Source organism: Carassius auratus, chromosome 19 (assembly GCF_003368295.1).
Source record: "Carassius auratus strain Wakin chromosome 19, ASM336829v1, whole genome shotgun sequence".
Classification (NCBI taxonomy): domain Eukaryota; kingdom Metazoa; phylum Chordata; class Actinopteri; order Cypriniformes; family Cyprinidae; genus Carassius; species Carassius auratus.
The window spans coordinates 4,559,262-4,577,431 of NC_039261.1; the positions used below are offsets into that span (position 1 = coordinate 4,559,262).

The window sequence follows — 18,170 nt, forward strand, 5'->3', positions numbered from 1 at the left end:
TGCTGGAAGCTACCGGAGGCGCTTCTCGTCGTGATTTCAGAGCCACCCGTTATATAATCGTGAAGAATTCCTAGTCTTTCATCATGTGATTTTGACAGGCTGATTACTAAACCCTCGTTAACATACAGGCTTCGATACGTTCCCGCGCAAATACTGGCTAGTGCGTCTGCTCGAGCACATGACTGTCAGAGGACAGTTAGTCACAGCAGCAGCAAACACAGTGCTGTGATGATCATTTACACACATGTAAACAACTCTGTTTATCTGCGAGGATGATAGATTACCAAAAAAGAGAGCTTCGAGGCGAGCAACAGCCTTTAGACCGTGTTCACAGCACTTTAGCAAAACTGTGGACTGATGTGTGAAGACAGCACTTGTCTCGGATAGCACAGTAGGCTAATCAATACACCAAAAACTCTGGTTAGCACTTTTACTATAGTAAGGCCTTGGTTAATTTTTGTAAGGGACCTTCTCATAATATAAGGTGATAGAACAAAGATCTAATATTTCTACTTAATATCTTGAAATGAGAAACCTTCTAATTATATGACTTAACGTCTCAAAATAATGAGAAACAAAATCATTACCAGAGAGTTTCTCACCATTATGAGATGTTAAATCATTATTGTGTATGACTTACTGTAGCATATCATAATAATGAGAAACCTTATCATATCTGAGTCAATGTTGTAAAAATTTTCAAAATGTTAAGTCATTATGAAAAAGTCGTGTTGAAAAGCATTCAAAAAACAAAAAAAAATTTGACTTTGCATCTCATTATATTGAGAAAATGTCTTATGGGTTATATTAATAATGAGAAATGTTCTCATAGCTCATAGTCCTCATTAGACAATATGCGTTAAAATGTTGGGGGAAAATATTTTAATTGGAACGAAGTATCTTGTAATGAACTTTCTCACAATTAATATTATCTCATAAGATGCCAAGTTGCAATTATTGGGAAGTTTCTCAATATTATGACTTACAGATTTTATCCTTTTACTGAACATCAGAAACGACTTCCATATAAATAAAACAACATTCTGAATAAAACATTAAATGAGGAAAATGGTTTGATTTTATTAGAGATGTTCCGATACCCTTTTTCTCTTCCCGATACCGATTCCGATACCTGGGCTCAGGGTATCGGCCGATACCGAGTACTGATCCGATACCTGGGTGTGTATCTGTATATACAGCTGTATATACTACTAGCCCTGTGTAAATTGCTAGAATTCTTTTTATGGTGTGCTTCAGACAGATCCCTCAATAAAACATGAACAAATACATGGTGAACTACTGTATTTATTACAGTATTTTTATTATCTAACATGAATTTGACAGTATTATTTATTTTCTTATGCAAAAAAGAACTTCAAATGCAGCCAAAAATCTAACACCGCAAACTAAAAAAGGTATTTAAGTTTTACAATATAACTGTATAAAAAAACTGCAACAAATAAGTCTAGGAATATAAAAAAAGATCTATTAATCAGATAATCTCTTTACAACAAAACAAGTAAAAAACAAGCAACCATCTAGGCATAATTATTATTATTATAGAGACGTATTATTATTACTGTAGGCTACAACAGTAGCTTTATATATTGTCAATTTACTCATGTAAACCAAACATTTATTTTAATGGGCTGCCATGAAGATCTTTGAGTGTCTGTGTTTATGATATGACAGTATTCTCAAATGAAACGGTAAATTCTCATGAAGTGACGGTTTATGCGTTCGTGTCCTCATGACACACAGCAGAGACTACAAAACAGCGAGCTCTCGCGCATCTGTGCCAGTCACCCACAGAGATGTAGATTTTGCGGGAGTAATATTTAAATAGTATTTTGCAGTTTAATATTCACAGACACTAGTATATATTCGGCTACTGTCTGGAGCCCTGCGCTTTGACTTACACGGAAGCGACTGAACGCAGCTGCCGGTACTGAATATACTTGAGAGTCTGTAACTACCGGTACTACAGAGACATACTGCTAACCACTGATCTATAATATAGAAGCGGCTTCACTGTCTTTTGGCAGTTTAGAATGTGATGAGTGATCCAGTCATATATAGATCAGGGCTGCTAACGCGTTTTCATTTCTTCTTCGCTGCTCTAACAGGGGTTGCTTGTGGCAACACAGCACAACTTCCTGTGTTTTCAATGCATTTTGAGCAGCGAAGAAGAACCGTGCAGCAGTTAGGCAAAGCTTGCGGTCATAACTAGGTATTTTTTAAGAAAATGGTATCGGATCGGTATATGGGTTCATGTACTCGCCGATGCCGATGCCAGAATTTGTTGTGGTATCGGAGATATTTCCGATACTAGTATCGGAATCGGAACAACTCTAGATTTTATCCAATAGGATCTGAAGAGCTTGAAAGGAGTCAGACCTGAATACAAGTTTGCTAAAAACAGTATCTAAACAGCTATTTGACTACTTTGTCACGCATCAATGAATTATTCACCGTAACACTGGGAAAGTTAATTAAGCAAATGTAATGAAGGTTCAGATTGATTTCATGTTCACTGTTAATGAATCTACAGTATAATTGTGAAAAACATAAAACAGTATCAAGGGACTAAATAGGAAATACAGCCATGCTGTGGAGCTCTGGTTTAGACTATAAATTGTTCTTCAAGCCAAGGGTGAACACCTGCTCAGGGCGTAGAGTTAGATGCTAATTATTTCCATTAGCATTCAAGAGGAAGGAACATGAATAATCACTGATAAACCAGAAGCAGAGCCTCCGATCTGAACACAAAATCTGAGCACAAACAAGTCTGATATTTAGACACGTTGCACTAAAAATCAGCAAGGCACATCTCCAACGATTGCTCGCATGGGTTGATTGAGCATTTGCTCAAAGCGTCTTTAACGTGGAATCAGTGCTTCTCCAGGGAAGACTGGCAGAGGGAGAACATAATTGAGATGTCACCAGTGTTTCCTCTGAAACTCTACGAGCAAAGACAGGTCAGGTACCATCTCACAGCACCCATATGGGATCGTGGGATCATTGGGGTGTAAGACTTTTTCACTGTCAGCAACCAAGCTTTATGTTCAAAACACTGAGTGTGCATAAATCACACACTACTCACTCTTGAAAAGTAAAGCCTTCACAAGAGGGTTTCACAGTAACGACACTGAAGGATCATTTTTGGTTCCTCAAAGAACCTTTCACTGAAAGTTCTTAACAGAATTGTATTTCTTAGTGCCTGAAACATATTTTAACAAAATAAAAAAAACTTTTTTAATTATATATAACATTTAATGTATAATGGAAAGTTTCCACGGATGTTAAAAGATTCTTCATGATAAAGAAACTTTATTTTCAAGAATGCAAAAAATGAAGCAGTTTTTTGGCTGAATATTTATGCTTTAACAAGCTCCATATTAAGATGGGGCAAGACTACAATGGAAACATCTCATCTCAGTACATTTGATGTACTTCATTTCGTATCTTAATTTTGTTGTTTCTTTTGAATAATAACATCTCTGAAGTTAACTATGAAGTTAAAAATCAGAAGGGATTTCTGGACAATGTTTTTTTTCAGGTGAAGGAAAACAGTGTAAAGGAAAAATTACATTTGGAGTAAGATGAAGATTTGATTCAATGGGGTTATTATTTAATATTTTCATGAGATATGTACATTTTAGACGTTTTCACTTCCATATGACTATTTTACTGGGATTCTGCTTTGTCTGTCAATAGTTTATTATTTATCCAAATTCTCTTTTAAATAGAATAGCAAATGTATTTATTGATTGATTGATGTATGTATTAATTTACATTAAATTACACTACATACGACTATATAAAAATAATATAAAAAGTTACTTCCCAGTGGGCAAATGATGTTGAAATGACATCAGATAGACAGCAAAACTAACATATAATAAACTAAACTTGTAGCTAAATTCAAATAAAATGCACAGTTTTCTTAAGCCCATCCGTGCACCGCGGTAATCAGTCTACTTTCTTACTTCACTCGAGTGAAACAATGTCCACATCTTTGGATGATACTCAGAAAATAATCTTTAAAGATTGCTTTCCCATGTCATAGATGACCCTGTAACATTGCCATTTTGTTTCAAGTACACTCAATCCTACTCATTGATTTACTGGAGGATATTCCGGTCTGTGGTTGTGTGACAAGAATTGATTTTACTTTGCTCGAGGAGACTGTGTGAACTGTCAATAACCACAGCTAACTAATCACTTTGCACCCCCACTGTTGGCTAAACACATTGACTGGACTTGATCATCTTAAATGACACAAAACTTGCATTTTATTGCATTCACCTTCCCAACAAACAATTATGAGCCTTAGCGTCAGGAAGAGGACATCGATTTACAGCCTCACATAATTACAGCTTCTATAAGGAAGGCATCAAAGCACATCCAAACCTTATGTCTTCTATGATGCCTGGTTGATTTTTAAAGCCAGCATGGATATCGTAACATGCTTAGAATTTGGCAGTTGGTTAAAGAAGAAAAGTGCAGTGTGATGGAGCATTTTGTTTATAAATGTCAAATTTCTGCAGAGAAATAAGTAGTGCAGTCATCTAAAGCTCACTCGAATTTGTTCTAGGTCATTAGAATTGACATTTATATCTCTTGAAATCTGTTCTGAAAACTTTTTTTAGGGCTCCTTCACTGAGAAATGCTGTCAAGTAAGAGACTTTGCAAACTATGCAAGCATATTTTTTAAAGGTGCAAAACGCATTGCTGTTAATTGTGTGATTTGACACATAGTATACTTGTTAGTGTCAAACCACATATTCATACTCGTTGCATGATCTGACTCATTGCAAAGCATACTTTTCAAGGAGCAACACACAGATTGCATGATCTGACATCGCAGTTTTGCATGCTGTTTTGCCCTAATCACTGAATGATCAGACTTTTATATGCAAAACACAGGTTTTTAGTTTTGTCTGATCGCAAAGGATATGTTTTCCAGCATATTCCTGATCTGACTCATATATGCTCTGATGGATACTGCTCTGATATTATATTCCTATTCATTGCACGATCCGGCTGACTGCAAACTTCTGACAAGTTTTCAAAATCGGCTCTTTTCCAAATAAAGAACGGCCAAATTGTATATTCGTATGTATTACTTATTAATTATTGTGATGTTTTTATCAGCTGTTTGGACTCTCATTCTGACGGCACCCAATCGCTACAGAAGATCCTTTGGTAAGCAAGTGATGCAATGCTATATGTCTCCAAAACACATGAAGGATGGATCCACTGATCTTGATTACAACCATGCTGACCCCTCTTTCTGCAGAAAGATGCGTCAGACCAGGTGACGTCTGTCCAATCGTGTGCCGTCCAGTTTGGGCCTCGGTTTGCAGCTGTAACCTGACAGGAGCAGAAGCCTGGTTTGACAAACATCACAACGCATGATTATTTTAGCTACTGTCCTGATCCTGTCAGCTTCAACCATTCTGGACTCTTATTAAAAAAGCAATTTAGTCCACATAACTGACACTCAACAGATGGTTGTCACAAGTTTCTGTAATAATAAGATGGCTGCACGATTGATAATATATATAGAAACTCAGAGCAAGAACTGGCACAGACCATGAGGATGAGATGCAATGTGGTGCTTACAGCAGCTGCAGGAAACACATGAAACACACCTTTTGTAAGAGCCAAAGCTAAACATTGTTTTTTAGATGTGGAATTAATTTTGAATTGAAAAAGTGCAATATTTAGATATTACTGAAAACCTTGAAATTGCAAATCCTGTAATATTGCTCGACGAGAGTGATGTAATTTAATGCAATGACTGTTTGTTTTTTTTTGACCATATAACACTTTTTTTTTAGTGAATTCATTAATAAATATTCTTAAAAGTTATTACTGGAATATCACCGGCACAAATATAACAAACCAGATTAATTGATACTACATCGTTTTTTCCTTTTTAAGTTACTGCAGATTTCTCTTTCAAATAGCTTATCTTTTGAACCTTATATTAATCAAACAATCCTGAAAAAAGTCACTGTTTTAACAAAAATATGAAGAAGCACCACTGCATTCAAAATAATAAATATTACTTGTGCAGTAAATCAGAATGAATTCTGAAGCATCATGTGGCACTGAAGACTGGAGTAATGATGCTGGAAAGACAAAAGATAAACATTTTGCCGAACTACTACTGTAACGAATAACAAAAATGCATGTTGTTTTGTTAAAGGAATTTTAAAATATAAATTAAAATATAGGCATAATATATGAAAATATTGACATTGCATCTTAATCCATGTAGCCTACCCCCCTAAAATAGGCTACCACTTTTAATGCTTCGATGCAAGGTAAACCACAATTTCTTTTGAATAATATAACACATAATTAATATAAATAATACGGCACACCTTTTAAATGTATCAAATCTAAAATATGGTTTAATACCATGTAGTTTAGAGAAAATATAAGCACAGGCTCAGGCTTGACATTTATCCTGCTTGAATTCATTCTAATAAACTTCATAAGTACCAAACTTTCATCTGTAAGTATTACATATTAAATATTTTAACTTTGGTGTTTTTCATTGATTTTCCTTGACTGGAGGCGTCAAATGTAACACAACAGTGAGGCGAAACTGACGTCTATTTGCGAAAATGTGCTGTGATGCACTTGTTTGATAACTTGTGGTTAAAGCACCACAAAGCTTCAAATGCACTTTACAAACGCCGCGGCGGCGGTACCCGTGGCGGTAAAAAGGGCCTTTAGGCTGTCCACCTACTGTATATGGCTTAATGCACTCACCAAATTACAAACGGCTGTGATTTATTTAATGATAGTCGGTTGTGTTCAGAGTGAAGCACACAGATGTGTATTTATACACCGAGTCAATATAGCAAACATGAAAATAAAATAAAAAGTCATTAAACGGACACAGCATACTCCAGGTTTAATATTCCTTAAACAGGTTTTAATTCCCTGACAAAACTGCAGGACTAGAAACACTGCTCTACGTACAGAAATCAGAAGAGTACAGACTGAAAAACACAGCCTTCCTGATGTATACTAAAAAAGAAAACACAACAGACCATCATTACAAGAACAAAAAAAAAAAATTTGAAAATGTATCAATGAGTCAACTTGAATGGATTAAAGCTCTGCATTTCTTATTGTAGGAAGTACTTCCTTCCTCAAAAAGCAACCTGGTCATTAACATTAAAGGCGATACCAATCAACCCTTCACACAGAAAAGAACATCCAAGACAGATTTCAGTCAAGCCTGAAGCGAAGGGTGGATTACTACAGAGATCGAACCCGAAGGGAGCGCATGACTGAAAGCTCTGCAGGGTTATTCAATTGATTGACTTGAACCATGACAGATAAACAGAAATACATAATCACGCAGAATATTGATCATGTGCATTGTGTACTCCAAAACACACATACACACTCGTGAAGGAAAAGCTCCGGTTGTATAAAAATCTTTGACTGTTTGTGAAGTGGACATCATGCTCAGCAGGCTTCTGGAAACCAGACGAATCTTTGGCTCACTCATCCGGACACAGCAGCTCGATGGAGAATCCCTCACACTCATGACAGTTTCTCAAACACATACACCAGGTATATGCCTACAAAAGAGAGAGAAGGCAGGGTTGTTGTTCAAGGATGAGGCATCATGATCTGCCACTGTATATAAAACACACATTATATACCCTTTACAAACCCAATTTAATGTCATCTCGTATCTCAAGGAGAGTGTATGTTATTATCACCAGGGGCAAACCAGATTTAACTTCAATTTTGAATACACGAATCTCAAATTTAATGAACGTAACAATTGCACTAAACACAGCAAACATAAAATTAGAAAACAAAGCCAAGTTGAAAACGGCAACAATTAACTAAATATTTCACCATGAATAAATGCCAAATGCTGTGCACATACATAAATTGAATAATTTCCAAACAGATCATTTATATGGACGGTCCAAAATATTTCATAAAATACATTTTTATATAAAAGTTTAATGAACACTGCTGTTCAAAAGATTGGCGTCAAATGTTTATTAACGACGTATCTTATGCTCACTGAAGCCGCATTTATTTATATAAAAAATGATAGTAAAAACAGTAATATTATGAAATCTTATTACAATTTAAACTTGATTTAAATTTATTCCTGTGATCAAAGCTGCATTTTCAGCATGATCTTCAGGAATCATTTCTGCATGATGATTTGCTGCTCAAAAAACAGTCATTGTTTCTATCAATGTTGAAACCATTTTGCTGCTTCATACATTTGCAGAAATAAGATTATTATTTATTTTTTTTCAGGATTCTTTGATGGATATTAAGTTTAAAAGAACAGCATTTTTTTGTCTTTACTGTCACTTTTAAAACATCCTTCACTTTGAAATTGTAGTGTACATAGAAACAGAAATAGGAACGTTTAGGAGAGTGTGTGCAATAAAACGAAGCTTTTAAATATACCATGGTACTGAATGCAATCCACATTCATCTTGAGAGAACGCCATAAAAAAAAAAAAAAAGATGTAACTACTTGAACTTCTCTGTTCGTGTAGTTGCAAGTTAAGTGCTTCTAATTTAATAGTTTTTTTCCTCTCTCTGATGGTCAGCCCACATGCTGTACTTCAGTATGAGAAAATATCAAGTACTTTATCTTAAGATAAAGGAGTGATTTCACAGCTGGGGTCTTTAATTTCCTGGCTTGGGTGCATGCAGCGTTTTCAATACAAATGAGTCCTTTTGCGTGCTACACTCATGAATATTCATGTCCAGCAGCTCAACTGTGACTTCTGATGAAAGTCACTATTATCTTAAGCTTTCTGACAAGCTTTTTTCCCTCTGTCAGAAGATGCCACTGAACACTGGTTAAACAGGAAGAACATGATCACGTACTTGTAGCCTCCCACTCAGACTTGCTCAGGGTTCCCTGTGGAGGAAGAGCAAACTATCAGAACACAGTTAACACACAGAGTAATGCTCTCTGAGGAAGAAACTGATACTGTGGCTCACCAGTGGACGTCTGGCAGCAGGACTGGCAGCGATCCTCTTGGCGTGGTCGTACTCGCCCGGACTGTCGGACGCTAGTTGGCCTCTCTCGTCCGGAGGGTATTGCTAATGCAATAAGATGACACAAAACTATATGATTCAGGCCAAGCAAAGATAAGACCGTACTGGTTCAACAGACATCATTATCTACAGATCACTGAGATGACGCTAGATAAAACTCGCCGCTAGGCAGATGGGATTTCAACAGAGTCCAATTTCAAGTCCGTATGATGTTTTGAGGCTGATATTGCTTGTATATGCGGTCACTAGGGTGCTCTAAATAGTTGCTAGGGTGTCTGGACAATGTTACCATAGTGATACTTTTTATAGACTAGTTGTCTGCTCACATCAAAAGAGCCAAACAGCATTAGGGCTGTCAAAAAAAAAAAAAATCTAAAATCTAATTCAAAATCAAAACCCATTAAAACATTGCATTTGAATCTTATCTGTGCGTCAGGAAGCATTATCAGTGGCACACGAGATGCGATGACGATGTAAGCGCTGCTGTTTTGTTTATAGTTAAGCAACTTAATTATGTTCGGTTTATAAGCATTAGTTTAAACATGCACGTTTTTCACAGATAGTCATGTTATCTTATGCTTTGAAGAATCGTGCATTAGTAATATTTTGTGCCCTCTTGGGCCAAAAGCTTATTTTCCCCCCTAAATTAAATTATGCATTTTAAATGAGTATATAATTAGAATTTTGATAATATTTAAGTAAAAAGTACAGTTGCTAGCAGTACTGTATAAAGTACCTGAAAGTCACAGTCAAGTAAAGTACAGATATCTTACCAGAAAATGACTTTGGTAGAAGTTGAAGTCACTGTGTAGAATATTACTTGAGTAAAAGTCTTAAAGTATGTCATATTTATTGTACTTTTTTCTTTTACTCTTGTTTTCTTGTACTACTGCTTGTAATTCGTCTCTAATTCTTATTTAATCACTGACTGTTTACTTGTCCTCAGTGGGCTTGAATTTGTCTTAGGCTAGTATTAGTTTTTCATTACATTGACACCGGTGAAAATAACTTTAATTTAAACTATTGTGAGATCATGGTATGCATAATCATGATAACGATATATTACTTGTATCGTGATATAAGGTTTTGGTCATATCGCTCATCTCTAAGTTGTATCTTTGATAAAAGCCACATACAAAAACATCGCAACCTGCACCTGTCTACTTTATCACCATATACATATTTTCCGGACTAGAAGTCTCACTTTTTTTCATAGTTTGGCTGGCCCTGCGACTTATAGTCAGGTGCGACTTATAGTCAGGTGCGACTCATTTATCAAAATTAATTTGCCATGAACCGAGAGAAATGAACCAAGAGAAATGAACCAAGAGAAAACATTACCATCTCCAGCCGACAGAGGGCGCTCTATGCAACACAGTGCTTCTGTAGTCTACACTGAAAACACAGAGCGCCCTCTCGCGGCTGTAGACGGTAACATTTTCTCTTGGTTCTTGGTTCTAAATAAATGCGACTTATAGTCCAGTGCGACTTATAAATGTTTTTTTTTCCCTCGTCATGACGTATTTTTGGACTGATGCGACTTATAGTCCGAAAAATACGGTAAACTGAATCACAAGCACAACCAACAAGCTCAAAGACACTTACAGTTTGTCTGAATTACTAAAACACATTTCTTGAAACTCATCACTCACTTAAACACAAATACAAAACTTCTAACTAAATTCTCAGATGTGATAAATTCTGGTTAAAAATAGCTATTACAAAACGAGTGAGACGTCAGAATGTGGTTATGGTTATTATGGTGTCAATCATCCCAGTTCTGTTCTCTACACATGAAACTGTAATTCAGGGGATTCAATGTATAAATGCGTTTGTCACTCCTGACACTTCAGAGTGTGTGTGTCCGAGTCAAATTAACCCTTTCAAGTCTCTACGAGATTCTGAGAGAAGTCCACAGGCTTTTTACTCCAATTCATCGAGTTAGCTGCTGACATTTCTACAGAAGAATTAACAACAAAGAAATAAAAATGAAAAAAGGAGAAGATCTGGCTCACAGGATGAAATCAGACACTGGGATGATAATGGCATTACAGCTGATTGTGAGAGGGCTTTCTCACAGGGGAAAGGAGTGATAAAAATGCTCACTTTGTGCTAATACGCTGATCTGACAGCTGTGTTTGATTGTGTGGATACAGTCAAAACACAGCAACAGACTTACACACATACAGGACTAAACAAAAATATATGATAAAATGCTGTAGTTATTATACATGCATGCTAGAATTAATTGTCAGTGACTTTTTCACTTTATAGTCAATTGTCATTTTTATAGTTATAGAAATTATTATTATAATTATAGTATTTATGTTTACAGTATTTACTTTTAGTCACTGAGCAGACGCTGTTATCTAAAGTGACTTACAAAATGAGGACAGTAGAAGAAATCAAAACAGCATTGATATAAGAACTATATCAAGTCTCAGGTAGCTCAACGCAGTACACACGAATAGAGTACAAGTCTAAAAAGGGAATGTTTTTAGAATAGAATAGAAATAGAATTAGAAAAGAAAGTGCTAGAGTTAGAGGGTCAAATAAAGAGATTTGCTTATTTATACACTATTTATTAGGGATGTGCAAAAAATCTAAAATTCACGCTAAATATCACGATATTGGTATTGTCGCTTCGACCCGCGGACATGAAAAACAACCGCAGACTTGGCAACACTGATTGGCATTTACTACACAGGGGTGAGTTTCCCAAAACCATGGCTGCTAACTAAGTTAGCAACTTTGTTGGTTGCAATGCAGTTTTAAATTTCACTTTAATACTTTATCTGTAGATAAGTGTAAAGCATTTTCAATGTAATTTTGCAGAAAGAGAAAGGGTGAAAATAACCAGTGATGCATAGAAGACAAACACTGCCGCAGCAAACTCTATATATATATACTGTGTGCTGTGTGCAGATCACAGTCTGAAAGTGAAAGTGAAGTGACATTCAGCCAAGTATGGTGACCCATACTCAGAATTTGTGCTCTGCATTTAACCCATCCGAAATGCACACACACAGAGCAGTGAACACACACACACACACTGTGAGCACACACCCGGAGCAGTGGGCAGCCATTTATGCTGCGGCGCCCAGGGAGCAGTTGGGGGTTCGATGCCTTGCTCAAGGGCACCTAAGTCGTGGTATTGAAGGTGGAGAGAGAGCTGTTCATGCACTCCCCCCACCCACAATTCCGTCCGGCCTGAGACTAGAACCCACAGCCCTTCAATTGGGAGTCCAACCCTCTAACCATTAGGCCACAACTCCCTGAGAGCCTCTGTTTCAGTCAGATCTCACTGACAGGGACTAAATGTGTTAATGCATATCGCATTTGCACAGCAGAATAATCAATAATAATAATCTACTGTGAAATTATGCAATAGGAATTGAAACTCCCATAATCAGGATCAGATTCAACTGTGAAGCACATAAAGAATAACTAGAGATGATTACAATCATCAAAGGTTCTAGTGTCGGTCAGAACAGAGCCACAAACCTCCAGCGCCTGCATCCACTGCATCAGAACCTTGTTCTTCTCATCTTTCACCTTCTCCTCAAAGAACTCTTTGAAGGTTTTCTTGTAAACCAGACGCATGTTGTACTTCTTCGCCATTCTGGACAAAAAAATAAAATAAAATAATAATAATGCTATTAGAAATTATATCAAATTCATAGCGCTTTCTTGCCAGACTGGAGAGTTTGGTTGAATCTGTAATCTTACAAACAAACTGCATGATTGTCTAAAAGCAGAAACGAACACTAAGGAATCAAGCGGGTGTTCAACATTACAGCACACATGAACAGAGCAGCTGCGTCCTCTGCTGGCACATCAACACAACAACAGTCCTGACACTCACTCCTCCAACAGCGGGAAATACACCAGGAACTCCGGGACGTTCACCACACCCTCCAGACTGAAGTCATACTGACAGCCGAACAGAGGGTAGTCGCCCTTCTTCTGGAAGCTCACCCTGAACACTTCATTCCCAAAGCTGTCGGAGTCTGAGGCCTCCAAACGCTTCCTGTGAACCAGGAGAACAAGATATATCAAAAACACATTGTGAAACAACCATTTATGATCTAGAATGAATGCTGTTTTGAGGCTGAGAGAGAAAGAGGGAATAAATCACAATTATATTTGGTCAGGTTGATAAAATTACAACGTTTACCATTATTTGTTTGGCATTGTGAACGCAACTGTAAAGAGTGCAAGGATTTCGGGGTTTTTAACTTGAGCATCATGACAGAGATGATTTAAAAGCATCACTGGTTTAAATTTTGCAGACTGTGTTGTTGAAGTTCAATTTATTTCCATTAATAAGGTCAAACTGTCCATTGCAAACTGAATTGTTTGTTTTGTAATGCAAACAATACAAAAAAAAAAAAATGTCCTGGAGCCTTAAAGCATATATGTGTGTCAATAAACTATTAATTATCATTATTTTGGCCAAAGACAGTGTGTCTTAATTATTTTACTGTTTTTATTATTGTTTTAATAATTTTAGATATATTTTCTATGCATAATGTACACTTACTGTTCAAAAGTTGTCTAAAAAAAAAAAAAATTTGATCAATACTTTTGTTCAACTACGATGCATTCAACTGATAAAACATGACAGCAATGACATTTATAATGCTGCACAAGATTTCCATTTCAAATAAATGCTTTGATCACAGAAATAAAATTGTAAAATATATATTACAACAGAAAACAGATATACTGAATAGTAATAACACTTCAGAACAGTTGTGCAAACAGAGACATCACAATTAGCCCGGCCTTACAGCACCTTGTGCCTTATCTAAACAGAAAGAAAAATCAATGTCATAGTAATAGTGTGTGTGTGTGTGTGTGTGTGTGTGTGTGAGATCTTACACCAGCTCATAAGCATCTGGAGTGGTCCCGATGAAGAATCCTCCCGGCCGCAGTCTCTCACAGGCGTTTCTCAGCATGGTGTCAGCCTGCTGCTCGCTCTCGAACGAATAATGACACACAAACTGACAGCTGCACACGTCAAACCGCAGCTCAGGGTCCCGCAGCTTCTCAGACAGCAGCTCCTGAGACAGACACAGAGAGAGAACGTGACCCTGTACTGTCACGTACTCCAGGATGCACACTGACTTTAGACAGCGCACGAGTGAATGAAAGAGCAGGTGACGTGTGCTCTTACCCTGCTGCAGTCTGCGGTGATGAACTGGGCTGAGAAGGTGCGGTCGTTCGGGTGACCCCTCCGTCTCATGTCATTATAGCGCTGCTGGCACTGCTCGATGGACACCGCAGCGATATCTGGGACGTTACAATATGAAGACATTTAAAGAAATGCATGCACACAGGCCTCTTTACATCTGCTATGAACATATAACATTCAATAACGGTATCAATACACATTTGTCTTGAGTAGTGCTTGGATATTTATTAATTATATTGCAGTTAAATTCCAGTTCCTTAAGATACTGTAAAACAAGAGTATTACAGCTTTTAGAAAATATAATTCCCCAAACTTTCCAGAATACTGAGTGCACTGTTTGTTACAAATTCTTCCAAGTAAAAATGTTCAAACATCAAGTATGAAGAGGACCGTGTAGTTACCTGCACACACCAGTTTATCAATCCGTCCTTTCTTCCATTTGAGAAGGTCTCCTCCTTTTCCACAGCCCAGGTCCAGCACGGTCACCTCTCTCCGTCTTTCCTTCACCTTGTCCAAGATCTCCGCTGAAGACCAACACACAGACCTCAGAACAACAACTCTGTGAGATGCTGCCTGCCACTGCATCTTTATTAGCATCTAACCCGAGCAGAAACGAGCATGGGCTCCACCGTGCCTCCCGAAACATTCTCACCTATGAGGACACTCTTCAACCAGTTGTTGAAGTTGCGCATGTGCACTATCCTGCTCTTATTGCGCTCGGCCAGGCCACACTCCTGGAGTTTGTTGTAATGCGTGGCCACTTTCTGAGTGTGTAACGGTTGCTCTGTGACCTGCAAAACAAAACAAAAAACTCAAACAGAGCAGAGGAGATCAGGGACAGAGGACATGCTTGAACAGTAAAAATGCTCTTTTTTTAAATATATATAAATTACACCAACTATGACGGCTTCTAAGAACCACAGGAATATGGCAAGCGCTATTGAGCATTTTATATATTTCATGCATTTGGTGAATACATACTTGTTGAAGAATGTGTTACACTTGCTCACCAGTGGATCCTCTGCAGTGAATGGGTGCCGTCAGAATGATAGTCTAAACAGCTGATAAAAACATCACAATAATCCACAAGTAATCCACATCACTCCAGTCCATCGGTTAACATCTAGTGAAGTGAAAACCTGCATGTTTGTAAGAAACAAATCCATCATGAAGATATTTTAACCTCAATTTGTTGCTTCTGGTCAATATGAGTCCATAACACTTCCTCCAGTGGAACAGTCCATCTCTTGTTGTCAAAATCCACCAACAAATGTGTTTTTTTTTTTTTTTTAACTTGTAAACAGCACTTGATATGTGCATATTTCTCTCCTGATCCAGACGAGTTGACTTTATCATAATTTTAGCTAGAAAAAAAACATTTTACGTTATAAAAAAACCTTGATGAATCTGTTTATGTGCCACTTTTCTCTTATAAGATATTAACTGATGGACTGGAGTGATGTGGATTATTGTGATGTTTTTTATCAGCTATCATTCTGACGGCACCCATTCACTGCAGAGGATACGTTAGTGTGCAAGTGATGCAATGCTACTTTTCTCCAAATCTGTTCCTGTGAAGAAACAAACTCTTCTACACCTAGGATGTCTGAGGGTGATTTTTTTATTTTATATCTCTGGGTGAAGTATTGCTGCGATCTTACCTGCTTCTTCCTGGAAGAGTGATCTTCATCATCATCACCGTCCCAATGCCTCTTCATTGATGAGGAAGATGAGGATGAAGTCTGGGAAGCACTGAAAGCTGATCCTGTGCTGTCCTGGTCGACATCTCGATCCGCAGATTTACTGTCCGCTTCAATCAACACACACGCACTGCATTAATATTTAGATTATAACATATGCATTCGCTTTTTAAATACAGCACTGGACCACAGAGGGGAAAAACAACACATATATGGGATAAAAGGGAGCAATTTATATAGATTAAGTATATGCAGTCAGATTAACGTTGCTGTGCGTCAGTGTAGTGTTGATAACAAGAGCTTGTGTCAAGCGCTATCTCGACACGTGTTTCATCTGCTCAGAGACTGACTGAGACTGCTGGGACTACGAAAAAGACAAATATTAAACATCATATTAAAAGTGTGTGTCCCCAACCGCATGATTGTGTAACACAGATCGCTGAAGACTGAATCAAAGTAGCTGCACTCACTCGAGTTTTGCGCCATCATGTATCCACGAGCAGCGCTCTTCACGGATCTCCACTGCGGTATTTGTTCTGAGAGACGCGCCGCAGCGCCGCCTACAGGACCGGCGTATACAGCAGCATCTATAGATCGAGCGTGTGCTGTGCTGCTTTTTGCCAATCATTAAAAAAAAATTGTATATGGAACTAAGTGCAATATGGAACGTTAAGCGTTTTAAACAGTACACATATCTTCACTATGTAGCACGTGTAATCCTGCGCCACCAGTTTGATCTCCAACATATGAAACTAAGGAAACATATAAGGAATAGAAAAATACATTACATGTTATTTGGCAAATCCAAGTGATTTACCATAGAAATATAATGTTTTTAGACGTGTATGACTGTTATGGCACCAGCTGTCAACAGATCTCCCTAAAACTTTGCATGCTTGATCAGATTCAACTGTCACATGTGCTCAGTGGGTTTCATTAAGTTTTTTGAGTTTTTGTTTAGGATTTATAGGCTTTTGGGCATATTTGGACAGGCCCCTTTTCTATAGGACCCCGCTTTAGCTTCCCAAAGGGTAAATTTTCATGTTTTTTCAATGTTTTTGGTAATTATTGACCTAGATAGTCCAGAGTTTTCCACTGTGGTTTTTTTTTCTCCAGAAAAATCTAGGACTAGTTCGCCAAAGTAGGTTTTTCACATCTTCTCAGTCATTTAAAAAACAGTTTGATTGACTGCAGTAATTCAGACGCAAAGTTGTTTGGAATGAGGAGATCTATCATACGATATGAATATCGTGTATATGCGGAAAACTGCGCATTGTACAATTGTTTACGGCCTCAAAAAATGTGATACCGCCTAGTTATTGACATTTTTATGTTTTTCCCTCTAGATATATAATTCCGTTCAGGAGTATACATTTTTCTTAAAGTGGCCATGCACCTTTTGAAAGTCTTGGCATCCTTTAACGTTTTATATAATTATTGATATTCACTCTCCAGATAATCTTTCTGCATTGGTTTGGTTCTGATTGGGTGAAAAACCTTGGACTAGTTTGCAAAAGTAAGTTTAGCAAAAAATGCAAAATACCCCAACATTTTGCAAGGCGCATGTTTTGTTCACTATGAGCCAAGGAATCCAACGACACAATACACTTGAGCTTGTGGCTGATGGTTTAGGAGTTATGAGTGATTTCATACTTTTGATTGTTGAAGCACCCCCTTCAGGCTGATTGGGGCAAGTCTCGGTCACGTTGTAGGCGGTCTGAGTACTACCACACCTCCAAGTTTTAAGTCTCAATGACTTACGGTTTGGTCTGCACGATCAGTTTGACGTGGAAATAGCTCATGCATGACCATTCCAACAAATAACGCTACGCACTTGAACCCCTAATAAATAAAAAATAGTGATATTGACCAAATTGTTTTCTGCCATAATTAATTTTGTTAAATTACTACTATTGCACTGATCTTGGAAGCATATGAAGTGTTCATTTGCAAAATAATCAAACTAGAGTTGGGTTAATTTGATTAGGTAAAAAAAATAACAAAATAAATGAAATAAAAATATGATAATTTTTTATTAGTGATTTTTGAAAATTAAAAAGAGAAATTATCTGTTTTTGCAACTCTTCGCATATACATAGAAATTTTGATATTAATATTTAGTTATTTATTGTACTTTTTACTTATTTACAGTCTTTTAAAGTTATAAACATTTCTCCATATTTAATACAATGTGT

The 18,170-nt window shown here is 37.2% G+C and overlaps 1 protein-coding gene across 1 annotated transcript; it reads right to left on the reverse strand.

The window, feature by feature from the left end:
- Window positions 1-6,908: 6,908 nt before the first annotated feature.
- Window positions 6,909-16,595, reverse strand: LOC113119176 (mRNA cap guanine-N7 methyltransferase). Its single transcript, XM_026288436.1, has 11 exons — window positions 16,446-16,595; window positions 15,937-16,085; window positions 14,928-15,066; window positions 14,677-14,799; window positions 14,258-14,373; window positions 13,963-14,144; window positions 12,944-13,108; window positions 12,583-12,700; window positions 9,022-9,123; window positions 8,905-8,938; window positions 6,909-7,613 (listed from the first exon to the last, which is right to left on the reverse strand). Exons 1-11 carry the CDS (start codon window positions 16,462-16,464, stop codon window positions 7,576-7,578), a joined length of 1,185 nt encoding a protein of 394 aa, XP_026144221.1. The 5' UTR covers window positions 16,465-16,595; the 3' UTR covers window positions 6,909-7,575.
- Between the last annotated feature and the right edge of the window lie 1,575 nt (window positions 16,596-18,170).